General features: G+C 35.2%; 3 protein-coding genes across 9 annotated transcripts in view; 1 reads left to right on the top strand and 2 right to left on the bottom strand.

The window, feature by feature from the left end:
- Positions 1-141: 141 nt before the first annotated feature.
- Positions 142-3,001, bottom strand: LOC117231946 (mediator of RNA polymerase II transcription subunit 17). Its single transcript, XM_033490965.1, has 8 exons — positions 2,851-3,001; positions 2,488-2,667; positions 2,100-2,416; positions 1,811-2,020; positions 1,517-1,722; positions 864-1,436; positions 643-791; positions 142-564 (listed from the first exon to the last, which is right to left on the bottom strand). The coding sequence occupies exons 1-8, from the start codon at positions 2,937-2,939 to the stop codon at positions 354-356; spliced, it is 1,935 nt and encodes a 644-aa protein (XP_033346856.1). The 5' UTR covers positions 2,940-3,001; the 3' UTR covers positions 142-353.
- Positions 3,002-3,350: 349 nt separating this feature from the next.
- LOC117231945 (probable DNA mismatch repair protein Msh6) lies at positions 3,351-8,653 on the top strand. The gene is made up of 21 exons (XM_033490963.1): positions 3,351-3,480; positions 3,798-3,977; positions 4,060-4,151; positions 4,216-4,284; positions 4,360-4,557; positions 4,630-4,764; positions 4,842-4,977; positions 5,061-5,341; positions 5,399-5,524; positions 5,604-5,685; positions 5,757-5,944; positions 6,016-6,110; positions 6,174-6,329; positions 6,411-6,568; positions 6,642-6,730; positions 6,806-7,096; positions 7,170-7,385; positions 7,481-7,660; positions 7,727-7,904; positions 7,981-8,132; positions 8,226-8,653. The coding sequence occupies exons 1-21, from the start codon at positions 3,351-3,353 to the stop codon at positions 8,481-8,483; spliced, it is 3,390 nt and encodes a 1,129-aa protein (XP_033346854.1). The 3' UTR covers positions 8,484-8,653.
- A 65-nt stretch (positions 8,654-8,718) lies between these two features.
- Positions 8,719-21,747, bottom strand: part of LOC117231948 (microtubule-associated protein Jupiter) — an 87,904-nt gene continuing 74,875 nt past the window's right edge. For 3 of the 7 annotated variants that reach the window (XM_033490968.1, XM_033490969.1, XM_033490967.1), the window contains exons 2-5: positions 17,651-18,048; positions 16,357-16,380; positions 14,444-14,530; positions 8,719-11,004 (exon numbers count right to left, since the gene is read on the bottom strand). In XM_033490968.1, the coding sequence (XP_033346859.1) occupies positions 10,829-11,004; positions 14,444-14,530; positions 16,357-16,380; positions 17,651-18,048 (685 nt within the window). In that variant the 3' untranslated portion in view covers positions 8,719-10,828. The remainder of the gene's footprint in view (positions 11,005-14,443; positions 14,531-16,356; positions 16,381-17,650; positions 18,049-21,747) is intronic. The other 4 variants (XM_033490973.1, XM_033490972.1, XM_033490971.1 and 1 more) reach the window with 3 other exon arrangements.

Raw genomic sequence — 21,747 nt, 5'->3', positions numbered from 1 at the left:
AAATAAAAACCATTTTTGTACAACTAAAGGTACATTTAATTATAATCCTTGTTCTCAATAACAAATACCACAGGATGAAATATCTCAGTTCGTTTAGGACAAGAAAGGGAAAACAACGAATTCGATTTTAAAAAGCATGAATGTTTTAATCGGTTTTTTTATTGAAAAAAGAGAAATTTGGAAAATAGAGTGAATCACAGTCGCAAGATATCACTCGAATAAATTCATCTATAATTCAATTATACAATAAAAAAGTGTAGAGAGTATATCAAACGAAAAATAAAATCTGTATGCGTGATCACGTTTTTTCACCCTGTGGAACAATTAAATTCCTAATCAGTCATTGATAGCATCTAGGAGCTTGTTAAGGAAGCCATAAGTAATTCCATTTTATTTAAAAAATTTTTCCCTTCCATTTTATCCCACCGAACTTCTTTAAAAGAACCACCTAAATTTTCCCACTTTCTTTCTCTCACTAATTGTCCAGGAAAGAAATCTTTCCGAGGAGAATGAGCTATCGCAACTTGTACTCCCGTTTGCGGTTCACACCTAACAGCTATCATCCTAAAATCCCAATAATTATTTTAGATGTAACACATACATATATACATAGCCTCCTACTAAAACAAAATTAATAAATACCTATCGCCTATTGGTGAAGCTAAAATACAACTGCTAGCGTTTCCTAGAGGTTCAACTGCCCCTAAGCCAAGGTGTGAACTGTTGGCTAAAAACTGCCATCCCATACATTTTGCCAATGCTTGTACTGCTGTTATTTGATGCTGATAGATCTGTAATAATATATTAAGTAATTACATACATATTCGATAAAGATTAAGAGAAAAGAAAAAATGTGATTGTACCTGACAAAATATTAGGTCCCGTAATTCTTGAGGTTCATAACTCATATGCATTACTCTACCATCTCGGCAAACGCATTTCAAGGACTTCTCTCCTATATGAACAACAAGCGACGTTCGACATACTGTGTCGTATCCATGTGTTAAAATATTAATTTTTACACAAGATTGGGTAGGAGAATTTAACGCATTCCAATGAGAAACAATCAAAGGATCTTTTACTTCCTTTGCTATTGTATCTAAGACATACTCGGTACGTAATCGCATGAAATAATGTTGAGCTTGTTGAATAATTTGTTCTAAAAGAGTTTGACTCTTTGTCATTTCTAAAAGCTCATATCTGTCCGCGGCTGTTGGACCAGCTAAACATCTCCTTTTACTGGGCCCGAGAGGTCCGGAAGAAGGATGTGGAAATGGATGATGCGTATTTTTGTGATGAACTTCACGTAATAGCTGATGCAAAGAGTGTTCTAACACGTGGTCATGATCGGTTTTATGAGGAGGAGGAGCGGCTGGTTTTTTGTCATTTCCCGTACTATGACAAAGTCCTATGATTAACTGAATCCCAGGCAACACCTAAAATTTTTTAATTTTGTATAGTATATCGTAAATAAATATGTATCATACATATCAATTAAGAGCAAAAAAGTATTTACTGTTGCCATTATTTGATTGCCGACAACCATGTGAGGTATAGGCGCACGTAAATGTACCGCTTCTCTCGCTAATTGACTGAACAATTCTTTGCAAAAAAGAACATTTTGTGCAGCTTCTAGTTTTTGCTGCCAGTGCATGTCTGCATTGGAGCTATGTGCACTGTTATTAAGTAAACTAATATTTGCACTACATAAATCTTCTTGGTCTATAAACAAAATTAATAATTCGACATTGATGTTATATGTTGTACATAAACACACTAATAAATGTATATTATACATACATACACTTACCTTTTTGACATAATACCTCTATGTAAGCAACACCCTGTAATTCACTAGGAATAGTAACTCTCAGAGCAGAAGCTTTAGAATTTGGAGGATGGGTTTGACCTGGTACGTTATTGCCAGGACTTGGAGATGCAGGAGGACTTGTACTATTCTTCTCTTCCTCTTCTGCCTTAGTAACTTCAAACATTCCAGTCTGGGGGAATTTAGATCCAGCTAAAAAATTCATATTACTGAATGTGATACAATTAGTTCTTAAATTAGACATTTAAATATATAAAAGATAACTATGAACCTGTTCTATAACTAAGATCACCAATGATCGAATTAGAAACTTTTTTCAAACGCCAATTTTGTCTCAATCTCAGTAATTCAATATGGAAATCTGGGGTTGATCTATTTCTGGCTAGTTCATTCTGACAGTTTTTTAACCTGTCAGCGCCCATCATAATGACAGACGCAGCTCCAGCCAATGCTTTTTTTCTAGCATATAATTGTAGCATAGGCTTTACTTCTGGTATATCTTGAGGCACAGGATCAAGAACCATATAATGCTTCTCTTTTGCTATTGCAAGAACATCAGCTAACACACATACTTCTGTCAATGCATTTCTGCAAATAAAATTATCATAGTCTATTACATCGATAGAGTCATGTTCAAAAAATATTCAATAATGTATTGCCTTAGTTTATTTCTAACGCTATCCCATGGCCATAAAGATGATTGAAAGGAAGCTGAATCTTTTGTATCTTCTTCACCCTTTTCTCCACCCTCAGTTTCCTTTTTAACATCTTCACCATTGGTTTTGCTAAAGTCGATTTTTTGCGCGATTTTTGCCAAGTTTTCAGACAATGTAAGGGGTCTAAAAAAATGATAGATTATTATAATTAATTACTTTATAATACATTATGTTACAAAATATAAATAAAATGTTATTTTAATTCTGAGGTTAGGTGAACATATAATAATTTCATTTACTACTATTTCTATGGATAACCAACTTTTTGTTTAATTTTAGTAAGTGTTAGAAGGACAAACTACGTACGCTTGGTAGATTTCTTGGCCATCGTATGTGATTTCTTGAATTTGATTCTCGATCGGTGCTTCTACAGAGATACTTACTGAATACGCCATTATTGTTTTCTTAAAATACAATTGCTACTATGAAGAATGAATGACTGCATATGACAGGTAAAAAGTTCTCTATCCCACAGCTAAATTCCCTAGTGAAGTCAAAGTTAAATTTTTAACTAGAGCAGATTATTTAATATTTAAATACCATTATAACTATCATCAATAAATGTACATACAAATATTATTACCTAAGAAGAGCTTAATTAGAATAACAAATAAAATAATAATTTTTTTATAGATAAACAAATAGATTCAGTAATATTTAAGAACGCAGCGTAATACTTCAATGATTTTTAGAAAACGTAAGTTTTGCCGGGATTTTGATCCTTCCACCTGCAAGAACAGTAAATATTCAGATGTGAAAGAGGAATTATTAGAAATTTTTAATACGATTATAATTGTTATATCATTATGTCTAAAGTGAATACATTGTACAATTATTTTATTTCGCCTAAAACTCCTAAAACTCCTAAACAATCGAATAATAAGCCCGATGAAAAACCTAGCACGCCGAAAAGATCAAGAGAACAATGGAACAAAGGTATATAACGCAAATAGCTCACATCTAAATAATTAATTTATTATAGCAATACAATAGAATGAAAGCAATAGAACATGCGATGAAAAATATATTTTATGTAATTTTGAGCCGCATGTATTGTTGCATTGTAACATTAAACATAAAATTAAAATAGGACATTTCATAGAAAACATTCATAATATTTGCGAAAAATCTATTCAATGTAATAGTTAATAAAAGTTTCTCACCGTAGTTGATATAATAAATGTAATGTGTATGCTAAATTATCGAATAAATATTACATAAGTGATGTAACACATTATTTGTGATATATATAGCAAGGATTCCAAGCAAAGGAAAAGAAAATATAGATGTCAAAGATAAAAAAAAGGTCTCTAAAGATGATGATGACGAAGAAGAGGAAACGGAAGAAAATGAACCAATACAGCCAAAAAAACGAAGATTGATTATCCCTGATGAAGAGTCTGGAGAAGATTCTGGTGATGAATTTAAGCCTGGTTTGTGTTTTTTGTTGCAATTGTGTCATAATCTCTTATTTGTTTTAGAAGAAAAAATATATTTGATTTCATTTTCATATAGATCCAGAAGATGAATCAGAAGATTCTGATTCATTATCTGAAGGAGTTAGTGAAAGTGAGCCACCAACAGCAAGTGAAGAGGAATCTCCAGAGGTAAAAGAGTAATTACAAGTAAAAAGATTTGCATACTAATCGATTAATGTAAATTAAATTTTAGAAGAAAATAAAATTGGCTAAAGCTCCTAGAAGAAAACCGGAAATAAGTACAATGAAAAATACCAAAGATGTAAGGTCATAGCTATAAATTCTTCTTTTTATTAAATACATATGTATATTATTTAATCAATTAAAATTCACTTAGGCTAAAAAAGAATCAAAACCACAGCAACAAAATCAAACCAAAGGTTCAGACAGTGTTACAGAATCTTGGCCACATTTAAAGTATGATTTCCTTCAACCAAATAAAATACGAGATATTCGTAGAAAACCACCAAGTGATCCAGATTATGATCCTAAAACTCTTTATGTTCCTGTGGATTTCTTGAATCAACAAACTCCAGTAAGATAGAAATTTAAATTTTCTTAGTACAAGTATTATTTGATGCACCTTACATTATATGAATTTATTCAGGCCATGAGACAATGGTGGGAATTAAAAAGCAAACATTTCGATTGCATTCTTTTCTTTAAAGTAGGAAAGTTTTACGAATTGTATCATATGGATGCTGTAATTAGTGTCAATGAAATCAATCTTACATATATGAAAGTAAGTCACTTGTATTACTTTATATGTATTTTAAAAACACTAGAATAAATTGCTAGAATAAACTTGTTTAATTACAGGGAGAATTTGCGCATTCGGGATTTCCAGAAATTGGATATGGTCGTTTCTCAGCAAGTTTCATAGAAAGAGGCTACAAAGTGGCCAGGGTAGAACAAACAGAAAATCCAGACATGATGGCGCAACGTTGTAGCAAAAGTATAATTTCAAAAGCATATTGCATGTATTTTAAAATTATCAATCGCAATTTAATTTTATTTATTGCTTTATTTACTGAAAAGTGACTAGGCCAACAAAGTTCGACAAAGTAGTTAAACGAGAAATTTGTCAAATAAGCAGTAAAGGTACAAGAGTATACACTCCACAGGATGTAGAAGCATGTACGGCAAATTCCAATTATTTGCTATCACTAATTGAAAAATGTCCATCTGGTTCAAACACATCTCATTATGGAGTGTGTTTCTTAGATACTACAATAGGAGACTTCTATCTCGGTCAATTCGAAGACGATCAGTGCAATTCTAGAATACTAACTTTGCTCGCTCATTATCCGCCGGTTCATGTAAGTTGTTTTAAAATCGTAATTAAAATTAGATAATTGAGTTGATTCTATATTTAGGTGGTTTATGAACGAGGTAATTTGTCTCAAAAGACCCTAAAAATCTTAAACAACACTTTAGCAGCATGTATTAAAGAACCACTTTTACGCGAATCTCAATTTTGGTCATCTTCGACTACGTTAAAAGTAAGCATAATGGTACTAAATGTTCAAAAATGTTAAGATCTGATTTTGTTTGTAAGTTCTTTTCTTTTCTAACTTGCAGAATCTTCATGAAGGAGAATACTTCAGAAGTTCAGACTCTCAGTTTCAATGGCCTGCAGGCTTACAACCGTATCTTAACCAAAGTAAACATTTCTAATACATCTTCTCAATGAAAGTTTGATTCCTATTGACGTTCCAATTTTTATTTTTTTAGATGATACTTTAGGTTTAACTTCTGCTGATGATAAAGAGTTAGCAGTGCATGCCTTAGGTGGTTGTGTATATTTACTCAAAGAATATCTGCTTGAACAGCAATTATTAGCACAAGGACGTTTTAAAACATATACTCCGCCAGATTTTTCAAATGAGAAATCTGTGGCTTCAAACTTTGCGAATAATATGGTGACTACGAATTTCATTACTTAATTGCACATATGAAAGTAAACAATTAATTTAATGTGTATAATTATTAGGTTTTAGATGCTATTACGATTAATAATTTGAGAATATTCGGCGAAGGTTCTCTCATGAAAACACTGGATCGCTGCTGTACTGCATTCGGGAAGAGGTATATTTAAAATAAATATAAACATTTTATATAATTTTTTAAATCAAATATACTTAATTATAGGTTATTGCGAGAATGGATTTGCAGACCATCCTGTCGCAAAAACATTATAATCGAACGTCAACAAGCTATACAAGAATTAATGAATAATACAGAGGTGATGCAAAATGCTCGTAGTATATTAGCAGGACTCCCTGATCTTGAAAGATTATTAAGCAAGTGAGTTCGAGTTATTATTGGAAATTAGGAAGATCATTCATAAAAAAAATATTTAAACACAAAATTTCATAATAATTTTAGGATCCATGCACAAGGAAATGCGGCGAAAATGAATAATCATCCAGACGGCAGGGCGATTATGTTCGAGGGTCAAATGTATTCAAAGAAAAAGATTGCAGATTTTATTGTTACTCTGAGTGCGTTCGAGGATGTTCTAAAAATTGTTGCTTTGTTCAAAGGTAATTGCATTATCTATAATTACAATTTAAAATTACCGCAGTGGGATTGAAAAATAGATCACCTTCTTTTTAGATTTCAAGAGTACTATAGTAAGTCGATGTACTAAAATAGAGCCGAATGGCGAGTTTCCTTCATTAAGAGAATCATTAGATTATTTCAAGGTAATTAATATCGATTCTACTTAGTGGTAGTCATTAAACGATATATAAATGTACAATAATATATGTATATTTTAGACTGCATTCGATCACGAAGAAGCCAAAAAGATAGGCTGTATTGTTTCAAAGAGAGGAGTCGATAGTGAGTACGATTCTGTTTTAATAGAATTGGATGATGTAAAGGCAGATGCCCAAAAGTACCTTGAAAAGCAAAAACAGCACTTCGGCGTGAAAGTCGCGTTTTATGGATCGGATAAGAAACGTTATCAAATCGAGATTCCAGATTCTCAAATAAAGAAAATTGGTGCCGGGTATGAGCTTCAATCACAAAGGAAAGGATACAAACGCTATTACACTGCCGAGACTAAGGTTTCATCTTCCTCTAGAATGATATAATACGTTCAAAAAAGTAATAAAGGAAGACACTAAAATATCTTTGCAGGAACTTTTAAGTCGACAAATAAACGCCGAAGAACACAGAGATAAAGTACTAAAGGATTTAAACAGAAGAATATTTGCAAAATTTAGCGAGAAGTATGATATGTGGAATATGGCGGTTTATAAGTTGTCTGTCTTGGATGTTCTTATCTCTTTGGCGGAATACGCCCTCAGCGGAGATATGTGTATACCAGAAGTTAACGATGGTACAGACGAAAGGGTAATTTGTGATTCGCTATTATACTATTAATATAATTCACTGTTTCATATATTTAAATATGTCGAAAATTGCTAAAAAGATTATTCTTTTGGTAGGTATTTATCGATATTCGAGACGGATGGCATCCATGTATTATCTCCGATACATTTATACCAAATAACACTTTACTAGGAACTGAAAATTCTGCTTCTTTTATGATTCTTACTGGGCCGAATATGGGTGGTAAATCAACATTGATGCGTCAGGTCGCCCTTCTTACTATAATGACGCAAATTGTACGTTTTAGTAACATATAACGTGTTGAGCTATGAACGAAACATTAATTTTTGTATTTCTCATAGGGAAGTTACGTCCCTGCAAGTTCCTGCCGTTTGACATTAGTGGATCGTATTTTCACAAGGCTCGGCGCAAATGATGATATTCTAGCTGGTCAGAGTACGTTCTTGGTAGAGTTGAGCGAAACTGCTGCGATATTACAGCACGCTACGCCATACTCGCTAGTGTTGCTTGATGAATTGGGTAAAAATTATTTACGTTTAATTAAAATTGCAATATAATTAACATATTAGTAAACTTAATATTTTTCTATCAATAGGTCGTGGTACGTCGACGTATGACGGCACGGCAATAGCCGCTTCAGTTGTGAATGCACTTACAAAATTGAATTGCCGTACTCTATTTTCGACACATTATCATTCTTTGGTAGAAGATTATAAGAACACAAAGGAAATTACATTGGCCCATATGGTAAATATAAATCGTGCATTTTTCAAAATTTTGTTTATTTGTTACTTAACTTTTTTTGAGGTATTTTTAGCATTTTCATTTTACTTTTCATAGGCATGTATGGTAGAAAATGAGGAACAGGATGAAGTGTCTCAGGAAACAGTAACATTTTTGTACAAACTTAGCGAGGGAGCTTGTCCGAAATCATACGGTTTTAACGCTGCCCGATTAGCTGGCGTCCCATCTGTAATTACAAACAGAGCGCATGAGATCTCAAAGAAACTCGAACAAGAGACAAATTATAAACATCTTTTCACCAGCCTATGTAAGGCGAATGGGACAGCCATAAGGGATCTAATCGCTGCAATGTGAAACGAAACCAATTGATATTGAATAATTAGTGACATATTTAGTTTGTAATTTCAGTTCCGCTACGATATTATATACTTTTTACATTCTATATATTTATTATGTTTTGTTATAGATTGTCATTACTATTTGATATTACTGTGTATTTTATAATAAAATTATTTGAAACGCTACCTCATGGTGTTAGTTCCACGTTGGGACTGGGGGGATAAAAAATAATAACAAATAAAAGAGATAATTGTTGCTTACAAAATTTTATTAATTAATGCCAGAGTACAAAAAGGCTACTTATGAGACGAGAATACGATGCAATACAAACAATTTTTTACTCACACCAAAACGATGAAGAAACGTCATTTCTTCTGTCTCTCTTTTTTTTTATTTTTTATTTCGAGCGTAAGAAAAATCGTGTGCACGAGAGTCTTACCGTGAAATAATAAATACAATTCCTTATGCGTTATCGTGAAACAAGGAAGAAGCAGATAGTGAACGACTATAAAAAAAATGAATGATTATTGGTTATTTCGACAGAGTTACGTTGTGTCTCTGCTTTAAGAGGACCGTAAGTGATACAGTGATAAATAGGATCCACGTAAATCCTAACCGTTTAGCATGTTGGTAAATCGAACGATTAAGGATTATCTGAATGTATAATGGATTACTACAATATGATTAGTAAAATTGCAATCTTCTCTATTTTAAATATGGGTAGGTATTTATGCATCCGTGTGCAAAAGCGGTCTTTTCTCTCTTCCTCTCCTTTATTTGAATGAACGTAGAAACTTAAGAACAAACGAGAAATAAAAAGGAACTGTGCTCTCTATAAAATGTTACGTAGAATGGCGTATTTAATTCATGCAGAAGAAAAAACTATATACGGTTATTAAAAAGGCACAGAAATTAAGAAAGCACTTGACCTTATTTCTTTTTTTATGGATTACACATATAATGTAGTTTTATAATCATTATTAATATTAATATTATTATTAATATTATTATTACCTTTTCTTTTCTTCTTTCGAATAATATATGTCTACTTCTAATATACAATTCCGAAGTTTCGTCGAACGTTTTCTATTTTTTTTTTTTTTTTTTTTTTTTTATAAGTATTCATTATTATATTCGTGAATTGAGGGCTATCTCTCTTCTACTCTCTGGACGTTCGCGTTATTTTTTTCTTTTCATTTAATTTTTCGCTATTCATCAATTACAAATTACGATTTGTTTTCCTTATCCGAAGAAAAAACCAACCGACAGCAGTCTATCAACTCAAAGAAGCGTGGTTCTTGACGCTCGCTTCCGACTTCTCGCCTTCCAGAATTTGGCAGGATTCATTTTCTCACTCGAACCATCGTTTCTTTCTTTCTTTTTTTCTTTCTTTCTTCCTTTCTTTCTTTCTTTCTTTCGTTTTACTTAAACATATTCGAATGTAAAAGAAGTACAAACTACGAACATAACATCCTCGAAAGTTCTTAGAATAAAAATTGAAATCTTGATAACTCACATTCGACAACTTCTGCCAAATTTTATGCTCTAAACCTCCTCCTCTACCCTTCCTACGTGATACAGAAATTCACTCTATATAACATTAAGAATGAACGATAGAAAACACGAACCGAAGCTCAACTTTGAAATAACTTCTAAATAAATTCTAACAAAGGAATATCACCCAACTGAAAATTACGAGATCTTGATGAAACCTTGAACACAAGGTAGAGCATCAAAAAATATTACGTATTTTTCCCCAGCTGCCGAAATTCATATTTAGAAATTGGAAACAATCCACAAAACGGGACATGAAAAATTTATTTACCCAAACGTATCAATAATGATCAATCTTAGCTCTTAAAGGTATTTACTTTCCAAGATAATGGACCAAATATATTTTCCATCCCCCATAAATGATATTGTTTTCTCCCGCAAATGAATTTAAACAACTAAGGAAACGAAAGAAAAGCATCTAATATTTCTCAACGATCGATTTGTATCCGAAGCTACATTAAAATCTAAGATTTCAAGTCGAGTGATCTCCCGTGTAAAATTCAAGATCTAAGATCGACTTCAAGCTACTGCCTATAAAGAAAAAAAAAAAAAAGGATAGAACGGGAAGAATACGGTTCGTCTAGAAGAATTCCTCAGAAAAAGAATACGTAAACGCGGTTAATTAATCTTCGTTTTCTTAATCGAAACAAGAAACCAATCGCTCCTAAACTGAATATTTCTACTACTGGAGTAATTGTTTAACTGGAGGATCCGGTTTTCTTTCGAATTTGCCAGTACTGGAAGGGTTTTTCTGGCGCCAATCGAAAGGAGGATGTCGATCAGCGGTTGTCCATGAGGCCACATTTTTACCATAGTCCGGATGAGTATCCACCGGGTGGCACGCGTGTACGTGCCGGAACCTTTGCCGCCGGCGACGTGTCGTTCGACTTCTCGCTGGAATTCGAGCTGGACGTTCCGTTTTGCACGGCAGGCCCGTTGTTCTGTGACTCTGCGTAGCCAGTTCCGGTTACCGGGTTACCATCTACGAAGAATATTTGCCTTTTTCAGTCGACATTCTGAGATCAAAGTTGTGGGATCGAGGTTCTTCATTAGGATAATTTTGGTATATTTAGATGATATTTGAAGGTTTAGAGGAGAAGTGGTCTAAGCGACGAAATCATTAATTTGAGGAAATATATTGGGGGTACAGTCGGATCTTGATAGAGACACTTATACATCTTTAAACATTAATCGCGTGTAATAAGGAATTTTGTTTGCTTTTGAGAAAACACATAGATTTATTATATTTTCTTATTCGAATTTTAAGGCTAGGAACAATAAATTAGTTTATTTGGTAGTAGAAAAAAAGAGTAAAACGAGACAAAATTTAAAAAGTAAAATGTATGAGGGTTAAAATACAAAGACCTGGAAATTACTGACGAAATTGTCTAGGTAAATTTTATGTATCGATATCTTTATTTATTTCGGTTTTGAAAAATAATGCACTTGTACCACTTCTTCGCTGATTTTCATCGGAACCAATCGATGGAAAGCTGATGGACTCTGGAATGATACGATAAGCGAATCACGAAACACTGAATAATTGGTTGAAGGTTTCTTTGTCTTGTGACTCACCGTCTCTGTTTCCCTATATCATACTATTGCAATACGATGATGTGGTAATTTTGTGTATTTGATATATTTGCACGATATTTTTATTTTGATCGAAATCAACCGATTTTAATTGGTCAGAAGTCTATGAAATCTGAAAATATGTATATGCTAGGATGGATCACGAAACGTTATATAATTAATTTGCTTCTTGTGATAACGAAGACTTGATGATTTCATTGTCTATCTTGAACTGATCTAATTTGATTTGATTAGAATGTTACTGTTCCATGATCAGCTTCGAGATTTTCAAATGTAAGTGGTGTCTTTTTGCATAAGATTATACTCAGTCTCTTCTATTCTGAATTCCAGGAAATCCTTTTGTTCTACAACGTTCATTTTCAAGATCTCGATAAATTCCAAAAAGACTATACATTACACCTGTAAACCTCGACCATTATGAACTCTAAAAAACGAAACTACATTCTAATAACTCCCAATTTTCTCCTTTATTTTCTCATTGCTATGATTCCTATGGAATTTTCTATTTAATTCTATGGAAATCGATTTCGTATTACTCGCATGCAATTATTATCAGGAGTATAAAAAACCAGAAAAACGTTATCGATTACCGTTAACACTTAATTAAAACAGGCTGAAAAACAATAAACAAAAAAAGAGGCGTATTAACCAATTTATAACGGTTATCATGCATCCTTAGTTTTTTATACGCCTGATATCCACCGTGTGTTTGTATAACACCGTCATAGAGATATATCGAGATTTCACGCGAAATCCACATGCTGGCTCTCTCCCTTCGTGATTTTTCTTCGACATTTCCCGTACACGCCCGTGAAAGGGGGACAGGGACACGCAGGTAATTTACTCGACAGGCAATTAAGCGTAAAACGTAAGGAACAACCAGTCGGTTTCGATGCACTGATAAAGAACGATCGGATATAAAATATTCGTGAGAGCTACTCTGCAGAACTTACGCTACGCAAGACAAGGAATGTGTAGGTAATCGTCTACTACATATAACACGAACTTACCGTACTATATTACAGACTATTTTATATGAGTGTGAGTGTTGACCTATGGAAACTTGTCGGGGAATTTGCTTGAATTCTATGCTTCTAGTAGAGATTTTCTTTCTTTTTTTTTTTCTTTTATTTTTGACTGAAGTAATTTTTGAGTTGAATTCGAGCAAATCTGAGACATTGTGAGGATATATATATATATATATAAGGTGATTATATAAATTAGAATGGATTTTAATTTTAGATGGCAATCGAGATTATGGTAAGAGTATCGTTTTGTATTGAAGTTAATTTTTTAGGAATCTTCTAATTTTATTGAAACGTTCATTTAATTTCAGAAAAATGAAATAGCTTTCAATTTGGGATATTTTGCGGACTTCTCTCAAATTCTCGATTGCCTCCCATCTGTATGGATAAGTTATAGGGATTTTTAAACATATTGTTCTTTTCAGGGGAATACAAATTACAAATAAAGTAAGTAAAAATTAGGACTAAACATAAGGACCGTTACTCCGAATCTGAAATTAATACCAAATAACACATATACACATATACAAAGGAAAAAAGAAACACATTGTACTCGTAAAGAAAAGAAACGCATAAAGGAATATCATAAATCCAATCCTCTTCGTCTGCAGCAAGAAATACACAGAAATTATCGGTCGACCAAGGCTATATAAGGAAAAGAAACGATAAAGTAAAAGAGTGAAAGCTGAAACATCAACTCGTAAAAAAATCAAATTTATATCTTTTGCCTTTTTTTTTCAGTACTGTACAAAACTACCGGAGGATGACTCGCGTAAAAATAATTTATCAATAAACTTGCTTTTTGTTCGATGACTCGCCACGTAACTTATTAAACACATCCTTATCTGCATAATTCACAAGTCATGTCAAAAGTATATCACGATCGTTTTCAACAAGCAATTACCAAGAATTTCTTCTTATTCACACTATGATAATGTGACTTAATCAAACCACATAGTGAGTCACAACCTTTCTGATTCATCCCCAAACGTACGTCAAATCGTACTAAGCCACCCCAGACAATGACAAAATTTCCAGACCACGTTCAATCAAATATGCATACAAAACCCTCCTGCTATTCTGACCAAAATAAAGTAGACCCTACTTGCTCGTGAATTTACCCCATATTTTTCTTCGTGAATCGGGGGTCGAGACCATACAAACCTTGATAATACCACACGCCAACCATTCTGCAATTTATATTCAACCCTTCTATTAACCTACGTTGCATTGCATTTTTTTACTTGCATGCGTTTATACTTAATTTCGATAAATTTTCATATTTCTAAATTTCCAAATCTCCAATTGCCCAAATTCTCTCTGGAAATTCTCAAATTTTCAAACTTACAAATGTTCAAATTGCCAAAGTTTCGGACCCTTTTATCTTCCAAGATCTAGTTTCGTATTGTTCGTCGAATAATTCGACTTTCACGCGTATTATTTCGCTGTTTAAGCCGTAGTAAATTATTTCATGATAACAGTAGTTTTAATTGTCGAGATGCCGCTGAAGAACGATAACCTTCGGCAATTTTGTACAGTACTACGGAATCTCCTCTTCTGTCGTTACCTGCTCGATGAAAAACTAATCAAATGGAGTTTCTCGCGTGTCTCGAAGTTTCTCGAGGAAGAGGATAGAACAAATAATTTCATGTGAATGAAAATAATAAAATTTATGTTTGAATGTCGATGTAAAAGGGCGAAAGACATTATTGATCGTCTTTAACAAAAAAAAAAAAAAGAGAGAGAGAGAGAAAGAAGAGAGTAAAATTGAGAAAAAACAAAAGAAGAGTGGGTAAACGTTACCTCGACACCTTCGTGCGCTGCGCCTCACGGGCGTCACGTCAACTCCGTCTCCGGTGACCGGGTTGCGAGTTAAGCAGGATGATCCACCTGCCAGGGTTCGAGCGGGTAGGAAGGCGCAGAGGACGACAGTTTCACAGCCGGTGCACGCAAAGCGACACGCGCCAGAATTTCACCACCACCACCACCACCACCACCCCCATGCACCGACACACAGGTAGCAAAACCCACATCACCGTCACCCAACCGTGTATATATGTTAGTGGGCGCGACTGTTCGCATGGACCAATTCGAGATACTACGATCATTTAGTTATCTTAATTTTGAGGAGTGAGGGACAAACGGTGAAAAGAATAATCGAAAAGTTAGAGAGTGCTGGGATATTTAAATTTACAGATCTTCGAATTGCTAGATATTCGAATCTTACGGCTTTTGAAATTTTGAATTTTTCGATCTCCGAATTTCTAGATCTTTGAATCTTTAAATATTTAAATCCTTAAATCTTTCAATCTCTGAATATTGGAATCTTTGTGAACACCTAAATCTTTATATTACTGAATTTTTGAATCCTTGAATCAAATCAGTTTTCTTGAAAGAATCTTTTAATATTCAAATCTTAAAATTTCTGAATCTTTGAATATGAAATATAATTGGAATAGTAACGCGAGTAACTGGAATTCGTCCATGCGAAGAGGAACGAGTACGAACATAATAGAAAACCAAGAGTATTGTACTATATTACGTTTGTGTGAGATAAAGCAAGCAAAAGCAAAGAAAGTTACGGAGCAACGGAAGAAAACACAAAGTATCAAGATTAAAAAAACAATGGAAAGAAAAACTGCAGTTCTCAAACTGTTCCACGAGTAAGAACGCACTATGAACAATTCGCAGTTCACTGACGATGTGTGAAGCATTGTAAAAAACTAAACAGATACATATGATTCCAAGTTACTTTTCTCTCTAGAAATCAATTCCAATAATAAAAAAAAACCACTTAAAAGAATAACATCTTCGTTATATCAAAATTCCACACATTAAAAAAAAAAAATAAAGATAACAGGGTAAAACAAAATATTTTCAAAATATGTCATATATTAGACAACTCCGTGGTTCCCATCCGATTGCGTGAAAAATCGATGAGAAACAGATTGTTTGTCGCAAGCAGAGAGGTATGTTACGGTGTTTAACCAAAAAATTAAAGGATTGAAAATGGTGCGACTAACTCAAAATATGTGTTTCTAGTTTCGCAGCAGGCCCTGTGACTCGTTAAAAAAAAGGTACTTTAATCAAAAAATTATCACAGTTCACGCTTTACGAAATATATATTGTACATATTAAGAACTTCTTGAATGACTACGAACTTCTACACTTAAAAAAAAAAGAAAAGAAAAGAAAAGAAAAAGGGTAGAAAATTAAATCCAGTTATGATAAATGAAATTCTAAAAAAAAACACTAATTAATATAATTTTATGCGAAATTTCATGTTTGGAAACTTGATTTGCATTAATAATCACGTCATTGCACGATCGAGATTCATAAAAACTTTTTATAAAAAGGTAAGTACACGGTACATGGACACGCGCACATAATAATTTTGTTTTTACATCTTTCCTCTATTCCTAAAAAATGAAAAAAAAAATATATTCTGCATATATCCTTTCCCAATTTATCGCTAACGATTTTTCTGCCTCCTATTTGCATCTTTGTTGAACTCCTCGCTAACGACTTAACGCGAAACAGCTTATACGTGTTCGATTGAACTATTAATTCTTGCAATTCAATCGATAATGTAAATCAAGCTAAGAACGACATTTCCCGAAACAGATCGCGATCATCCGTAATTAAAAAAAAAAAAAAATAACGTGTAGGATGAGTGTCGTGTCATCTACTTGAATATGTCTTTTTTACACACTTACGAAATCGTTTGATTCTCCTAAAAGCTGCTTGTGAACAATTCAAGAGGATGACTTGGTAAAAGCCATGGATTAGTCACAGAAAATAAGAAAGAAAAATAATAATAACAATGTTCGTTCGTGTCTCGCTAGCTCCACAATAAAAAGATCAATAGCGATTTTTCCGTTGAAATTTGTTCATTCAATCGATTTAATGGAACAAAAGAAACCGAACGGAATTTCAAAGAACGCGTGAAACTCGACAGAAGTGTCTTTAATTTGAAAGGAATTTCAAACAGAATCGGCGTGGTGCGAAAGTTAATATCGAAAAGAGCCTGCGACACACAGACACATATTTCAAGGTAGCTCGAATACAGTGCGAGTTTAAGTATATATTTGTAGTTCCAGCGATTGCACGCTTGTCACAGCAGCAATCTGTTAAAAAATCAACGAAAACTAACAAACAAAAAGAAAGAAATAAAAATCGAAAATTATATATTACTCGAGTGATATACAGTACGCAAGAAACTAAATCGTCTCAAGAAAAAGCTTCGATACCAAGAAAGTAACGCTTGAGAAAAAAGAAAGAATTCGTCCCACGTTTACGACGTGAAGGTAATTGTGCTGTACTGACGATTTAAATATAGCTTGTTCAAAATAAATTGACTGCGCAAGGCTGCCACCACCATACACCATTCATAGTAGTGCTTGGTTAACTTGTCGCGTATTGGCAACTTATCTGGTCAATTATCGAGAGAGAGATATAATATTTCCAAAAATTTTAAGAGAGATATGATATTTCCAATAATTAAGAAATTTTTTATTTTTTTTATTTCACTGCTGGAGATAGAGACCAGTTAACGCTGCACTGCTATAATACTTAGCGCTAGAACTACCAGAATGGTCAAAATTACCAATTTCTAATTCCTCGTAGACACGTTATAGGCTTCTAGAAATTCTTTCATTTTAATTTCAATGACACGAATTTTACACTTTGGTCATCGATAGTTCTAACGTTAAGCCTTCCCTTTCTGCTCAACAATTCTCAAATGACAAATTACAGAAGCGTGTGCTCGATAGCAAGCAGTCAATTCATTTCGTACAAAAACAACTAAATTACCGAATATAAAGAATCATTCGCAATAGCGAACACTAGTGGCAGAACTCGTAGCCGCGTTCCATCGCGCTCGCACCGTACACCAGTTCACCTGACCAGAGAGACAGTAAATCCTTTTTGTTTCCACATATAGTGGGGGTGTCGTAGGAGGAGGGCGGGTGTTGTGGATGCGTTTTCGAGAAAGGAGAATTTACACCTTACCTGTGACATCGTTGGTCAGATTGTTGCCATTGCTGGCCGCGTATCCGTTGAGAACGCCCGCGATCGAGTCCGTACTTCCGGTGCTCTTCGCGGGCGACGTTGCGGCGCCTGATGACACCGATGAGGACGTCGACTCCCCGCTGAGGGAGATATTGCTGCGCATGTGATTTTTCGCGTTTGGGGTGGTGGGTGGGGCATCGGGAGGGCCAAACAGGCGATTGTATGAATCATTACCGGGCTTGTTGCGCGGCGTTTCGTTGCTGTTGCTGTTCGGTGTATCGCCGAACAGCGCCGAGCCCAGCTGCGACTGGTTGTGGTTCTTCACGCGGCGGGGGCTAGTCTCTTCGGGGGCCGCGCCGAAAATGTCGCTGCTTCCGCCACCAGGGGGTTTCAATACCCTGAAACAATGGAACAATGCAAACATTAGATTTATCGATTTCAAAGATGCCTGGTGGAGGTATAATTTTGACATTGGTCTTCAATCCTTAAGCATCAAAGTACATCAAAGACACACCAAAGTATTAAGTTCATGACCAGGAAAAGAGGATCGAAGATTTCTTCATTCGAACTGACAATTTCCTGCATAGAATAATTTATTTATTCAGAGATTCTTAGGTGATTGGGCGTCTTTTTTTTAGTGTTTTTCGTAATAATTTTTTTTTATAGGTTTAGTTATTACTAAATCATTATTTAGAGTAGAATTTGACTCTGAAGTAAATTGTTTAGACTAAACTTGTCTATTAAGGAAGTTTACTGATATTGAGACATTTTGTTCGACCATATCGTTCATTCTACTTTTTCTTACGTAATACTAATTCCTTTTAGAAAATGTCAGACTTCATAATAGTATAATAATTCTGTTACGACGTAAGGTATGAATGTACGGTGAATACTATAAATTGTTTAGAAGAGCACTTCAATTTTATTCCTCTACAATAGCAAATAAAAAAAAGAATGAAATAACAGCTAGAAATCATTTGTACCAACTTCCAGATGGAACAAGTGCTCTTAAAATTACCTACGATCTTAATTCTCCACTAGTAACAAAGAACTAGGTGAAGACGTCAATTTCATTCAACGACAAGTACGCCTTCATCCACGCCTCTTAATTGCACGGTATACGAACTGTGCAATCGCGTGTAGTGCACGTTCCATGGGACAGCCTTTAGTCATACACGCCGAGTCAGCCACTTCCGAGAGGCGAAAAAGGGTTGAGAACCATTGTTCTCGGGCGGTGGTCGCCGACATGGGAACAACACGGCTCGGTCCCCACGACGGAAGGACTCGATCCAATTTGCTCGATAAATCTGCGCTGATTTCTACGTAACGAGGGTCGCGCGTCTCTCGGCTTGATGCGTGGCACGCGCTTTGTCGCGTGTTCGTTGCCTGGTCGAGCGGATAGAATGGGAAAAGGAAGGAAGAAAGGGAACAGCAACGGCGAAAAAAAAGACACGAGAGAAGAAATAACAGACCAGGGTGTGGTACCAGAATTCACTTCGGACCAGGACGAGCAATTAAAAATATGAAATCCGTTCTCTTTTCTATGAACGACGAACGAATGAACGAGCCATGGGGGAGCATAGTTTTAAAGATCCACAGACATCATTAGCAGAACGGTTCAATTAACGAAGGAACCGTTCACGCGTGACGATCTCTTTTTTTCTCTCCCTCTCTCTTTTTTTTTCAATTTCCTCCAGGGACGGATCTTGACTGCTTTCGAACGAGTTTGCGCAGGGAGACTATCCGAATATGGACCGTTTCTGGTTACACAGGCTCCGCGATGAATCTTGATCGATTCAGTCAGGATGAAGAATATCCTGTTGATTAATGCCTCGACTGATGTCTTGATATGGTAGCCGGTATTAACAATTCCGCTCCCATCTAGATCATTTTGTACAAGAGTCTGGTCGAAGTGTTTATAAATGATGTTGTAGCAGCGATGGATAGAGTATGATTATTGGGAGGAGTCGTTGCTTCTTGGGTATGTAGTTTGTGTCGGGATTATTTCTTGCTCGAGTTACACGGAAGCTTAAAGTGTTCGGTTCCATCGAGGTTCGTCCTTTTCTCTCTTTAAAAGTATATTTACACATACCCTCGCTTTGCAACGAAGCATTTTGTTTTCTTCAGAGTATCAAATGTTTGTAATCACACGAAAATAGTACACGAAGATAATCAATTAAAATTATTTACTATTAATTAATCAGTATAAATGCTATACCGTATAGTGATGTACGAATACATTTCGTATCCCTGTATCTCTTGTGCTTAAAGAAAAATATGTATAATATATAAATCACATTGTTTTTATTATACAATAATGTTACGTTTACGCAACTTATCCCTTGGTTCAACATCCCGAACTCTCAAGATCGAAGAAATGACCACTGCGTGTAATTACCGCTTGTTCCCCGATATTTAACTGATAATATGATTTATAAATTCGAGAACGCCACTCCTAAGTCGTCCCCCCGTCTATACGCTGCCTCGTGGTAATACATTTTCTAATTACATTCAATTAACATTCTTCTCGAACGCATTACGTCGTTCTATCGACCGTATCGTATATGCCTGGCTGTATCGCCAGCAAGAAGTCGTTAAACTCCCGATCGATCGAATATAATCGTTTCACTCTAATTAACGTCGCAACACTGACGCCCCTTACGAATCTTCCCTGTGCCCCCTTTTACCCCCGACGATTCATCAAACGTACGCAACGTATCATAGCGCGCATTTCATCGACTCAACGATAAATCAACGCTTCCTCGTTACGGTGTCTCGGATAATTGAACGACCGACGCGGTTTGATAGAAACGTGTTCGTTGCTTCGACGAGGAAGCTTCTCTCTCTCTCTCTGTTCATACATAACCGCAACTATGAGCTTATAAGCCTCGTTTACGCTCCGTATAACGCTGAAAACTCACCACAAGGGACGCGCCATTCCTCCAATTATCAAATTCATCTCTAATTGACCAATTACTGGCTAGGTTGCTATGTATACGGATTTCTTCTATGCGTCGAGAACCGGCGATTTTATTAAGTAAAATAGATGTAGATATAGTCGCTTTGAAATTAGCAATTGGTTACGATTATTTAACTGTGCACTTTGAAAAATTTTATGGTCCATGAAGTGGCAACTTCGGTACACTTTTACAGCGGAACGTTCTTTTCCATGAAAAGAATTATGTTTAGTAAATTTACTGATACATGGGATAGTTTTCATCCTCTTTTATTTTTTATCAATTTATGTCACTGTAATTTGCTTTAGGGCTAATCCTTTCGATTCCAAGAACTTCCTACAGCAGAGATCGCCAAGAAATATTTCTTCAATTCCTCATCCTGGTATGCGTAATATTGATCACATTAAAAATTCTTGTATTCACAAATCTGAAGATCGTTTCATATTCTATAACATAGGACCCATTTCGAAGACTTTTCTTTTACCACGATTCTTTCTAGTACGAAAATTTCATCTCTCGAAAAATTTCAATATCGAGTCTCATCTGAACTCCTACAATATCCACTCTATCTCGTTTTAACGAGTCAACCCCCGGCTCGTTCGTAAATTACCATATTCTCTTCCCGTCAACATCTACCAAAAGCAAAAAGAAAAGTAGATTTATCGTTCATTTCCATTTCTTCCGTACCATAAATCCTCGGAACGTAAGAGGGCAGGAAAAAGAAGGCGAGTTCACGTAAAGGACACGTCTAGGACGATTGATGATCCTCTTCGGTGATGTTGCGTCCGGTCGTCGATGCGTACAGTGTCCGAGATCGACGATTTTCTCGACGAGAGAGGGAAGGAGGGAGGGAGGGAGAGAGAGAGAGCCTACACGTTCAGATGAATCCGTGGAGAGACGGGAGGGCAAATAACGAGGATAATCAATCGGCCGTAGGAAGCGAGGAGTCCTGGAGGGGACAGGATGGGCGCGCCGAGGAAATATGTTGGATGACGTACGACGACGCCTCTGCGTCTTCTTTTCGACGCCGTGTAACCCCACCAAAGGAACCAATAGTCGACTTAATAAGACCATCAACCTGTTTTACGCGGTTGTCCATGCATCTTCCATCATCGAGAACCGCCATAACATTTTAATGTT

Source organism: Bombus vosnesenskii, unplaced genomic scaffold (assembly GCF_011952255.1).
Source record: "Bombus vosnesenskii isolate JDL3184/JDL3185 unplaced genomic scaffold, Bvos_JDL3184-5_v1.1 scf7180000013276, whole genome shotgun sequence".
In the NCBI taxonomy this organism is placed as follows: domain Eukaryota; kingdom Metazoa; phylum Arthropoda; class Insecta; order Hymenoptera; family Apidae; genus Bombus; species Bombus vosnesenskii.
Note: the sequence above shows the minus strand (reverse complement) of the source record. Positions and strands in the feature narration are given on the sequence as shown.

Coding starts and splice junctions, on each gene's coding strand:
- LOC117231946 (XM_033490965.1), bottom strand. CDS start 2,939: ATGGCGTATTCAGTAAGTATCTCTGTAGAAGCACCGATCGAGAATCAA. Junction 2,021..2,099: donor TGATCTTAGTTATAGAACAG/GTTCATAGTTAT, acceptor TGAATTTTTTAG/CTGGATCTAAATTCCCCCAG. Junction 792..863: donor GGGACCTAATATTTTGTCAG/GTACAATCACAT, acceptor ATATTATTACAG/ATCTATCAGCATCAAATAAC.
- LOC117231945 (XM_033490963.1), top strand. CDS start 3,351: ATGTCTAAAGTGAATACATTGTACAATTATTTTATTTCGCCTAAAACT. Junction 3,481..3,797: donor AAGAGAACAATGGAACAAAG/GTATATAACGCA, acceptor TGATATATATAG/CAAGGATTCCAAGCAAAGGA. Junction 4,152..4,215: donor GTGAAGAGGAATCTCCAGAG/GTAAAAGAGTAA, acceptor ATTAAATTTTAG/AAGAAAATAAAATTGGCTAA.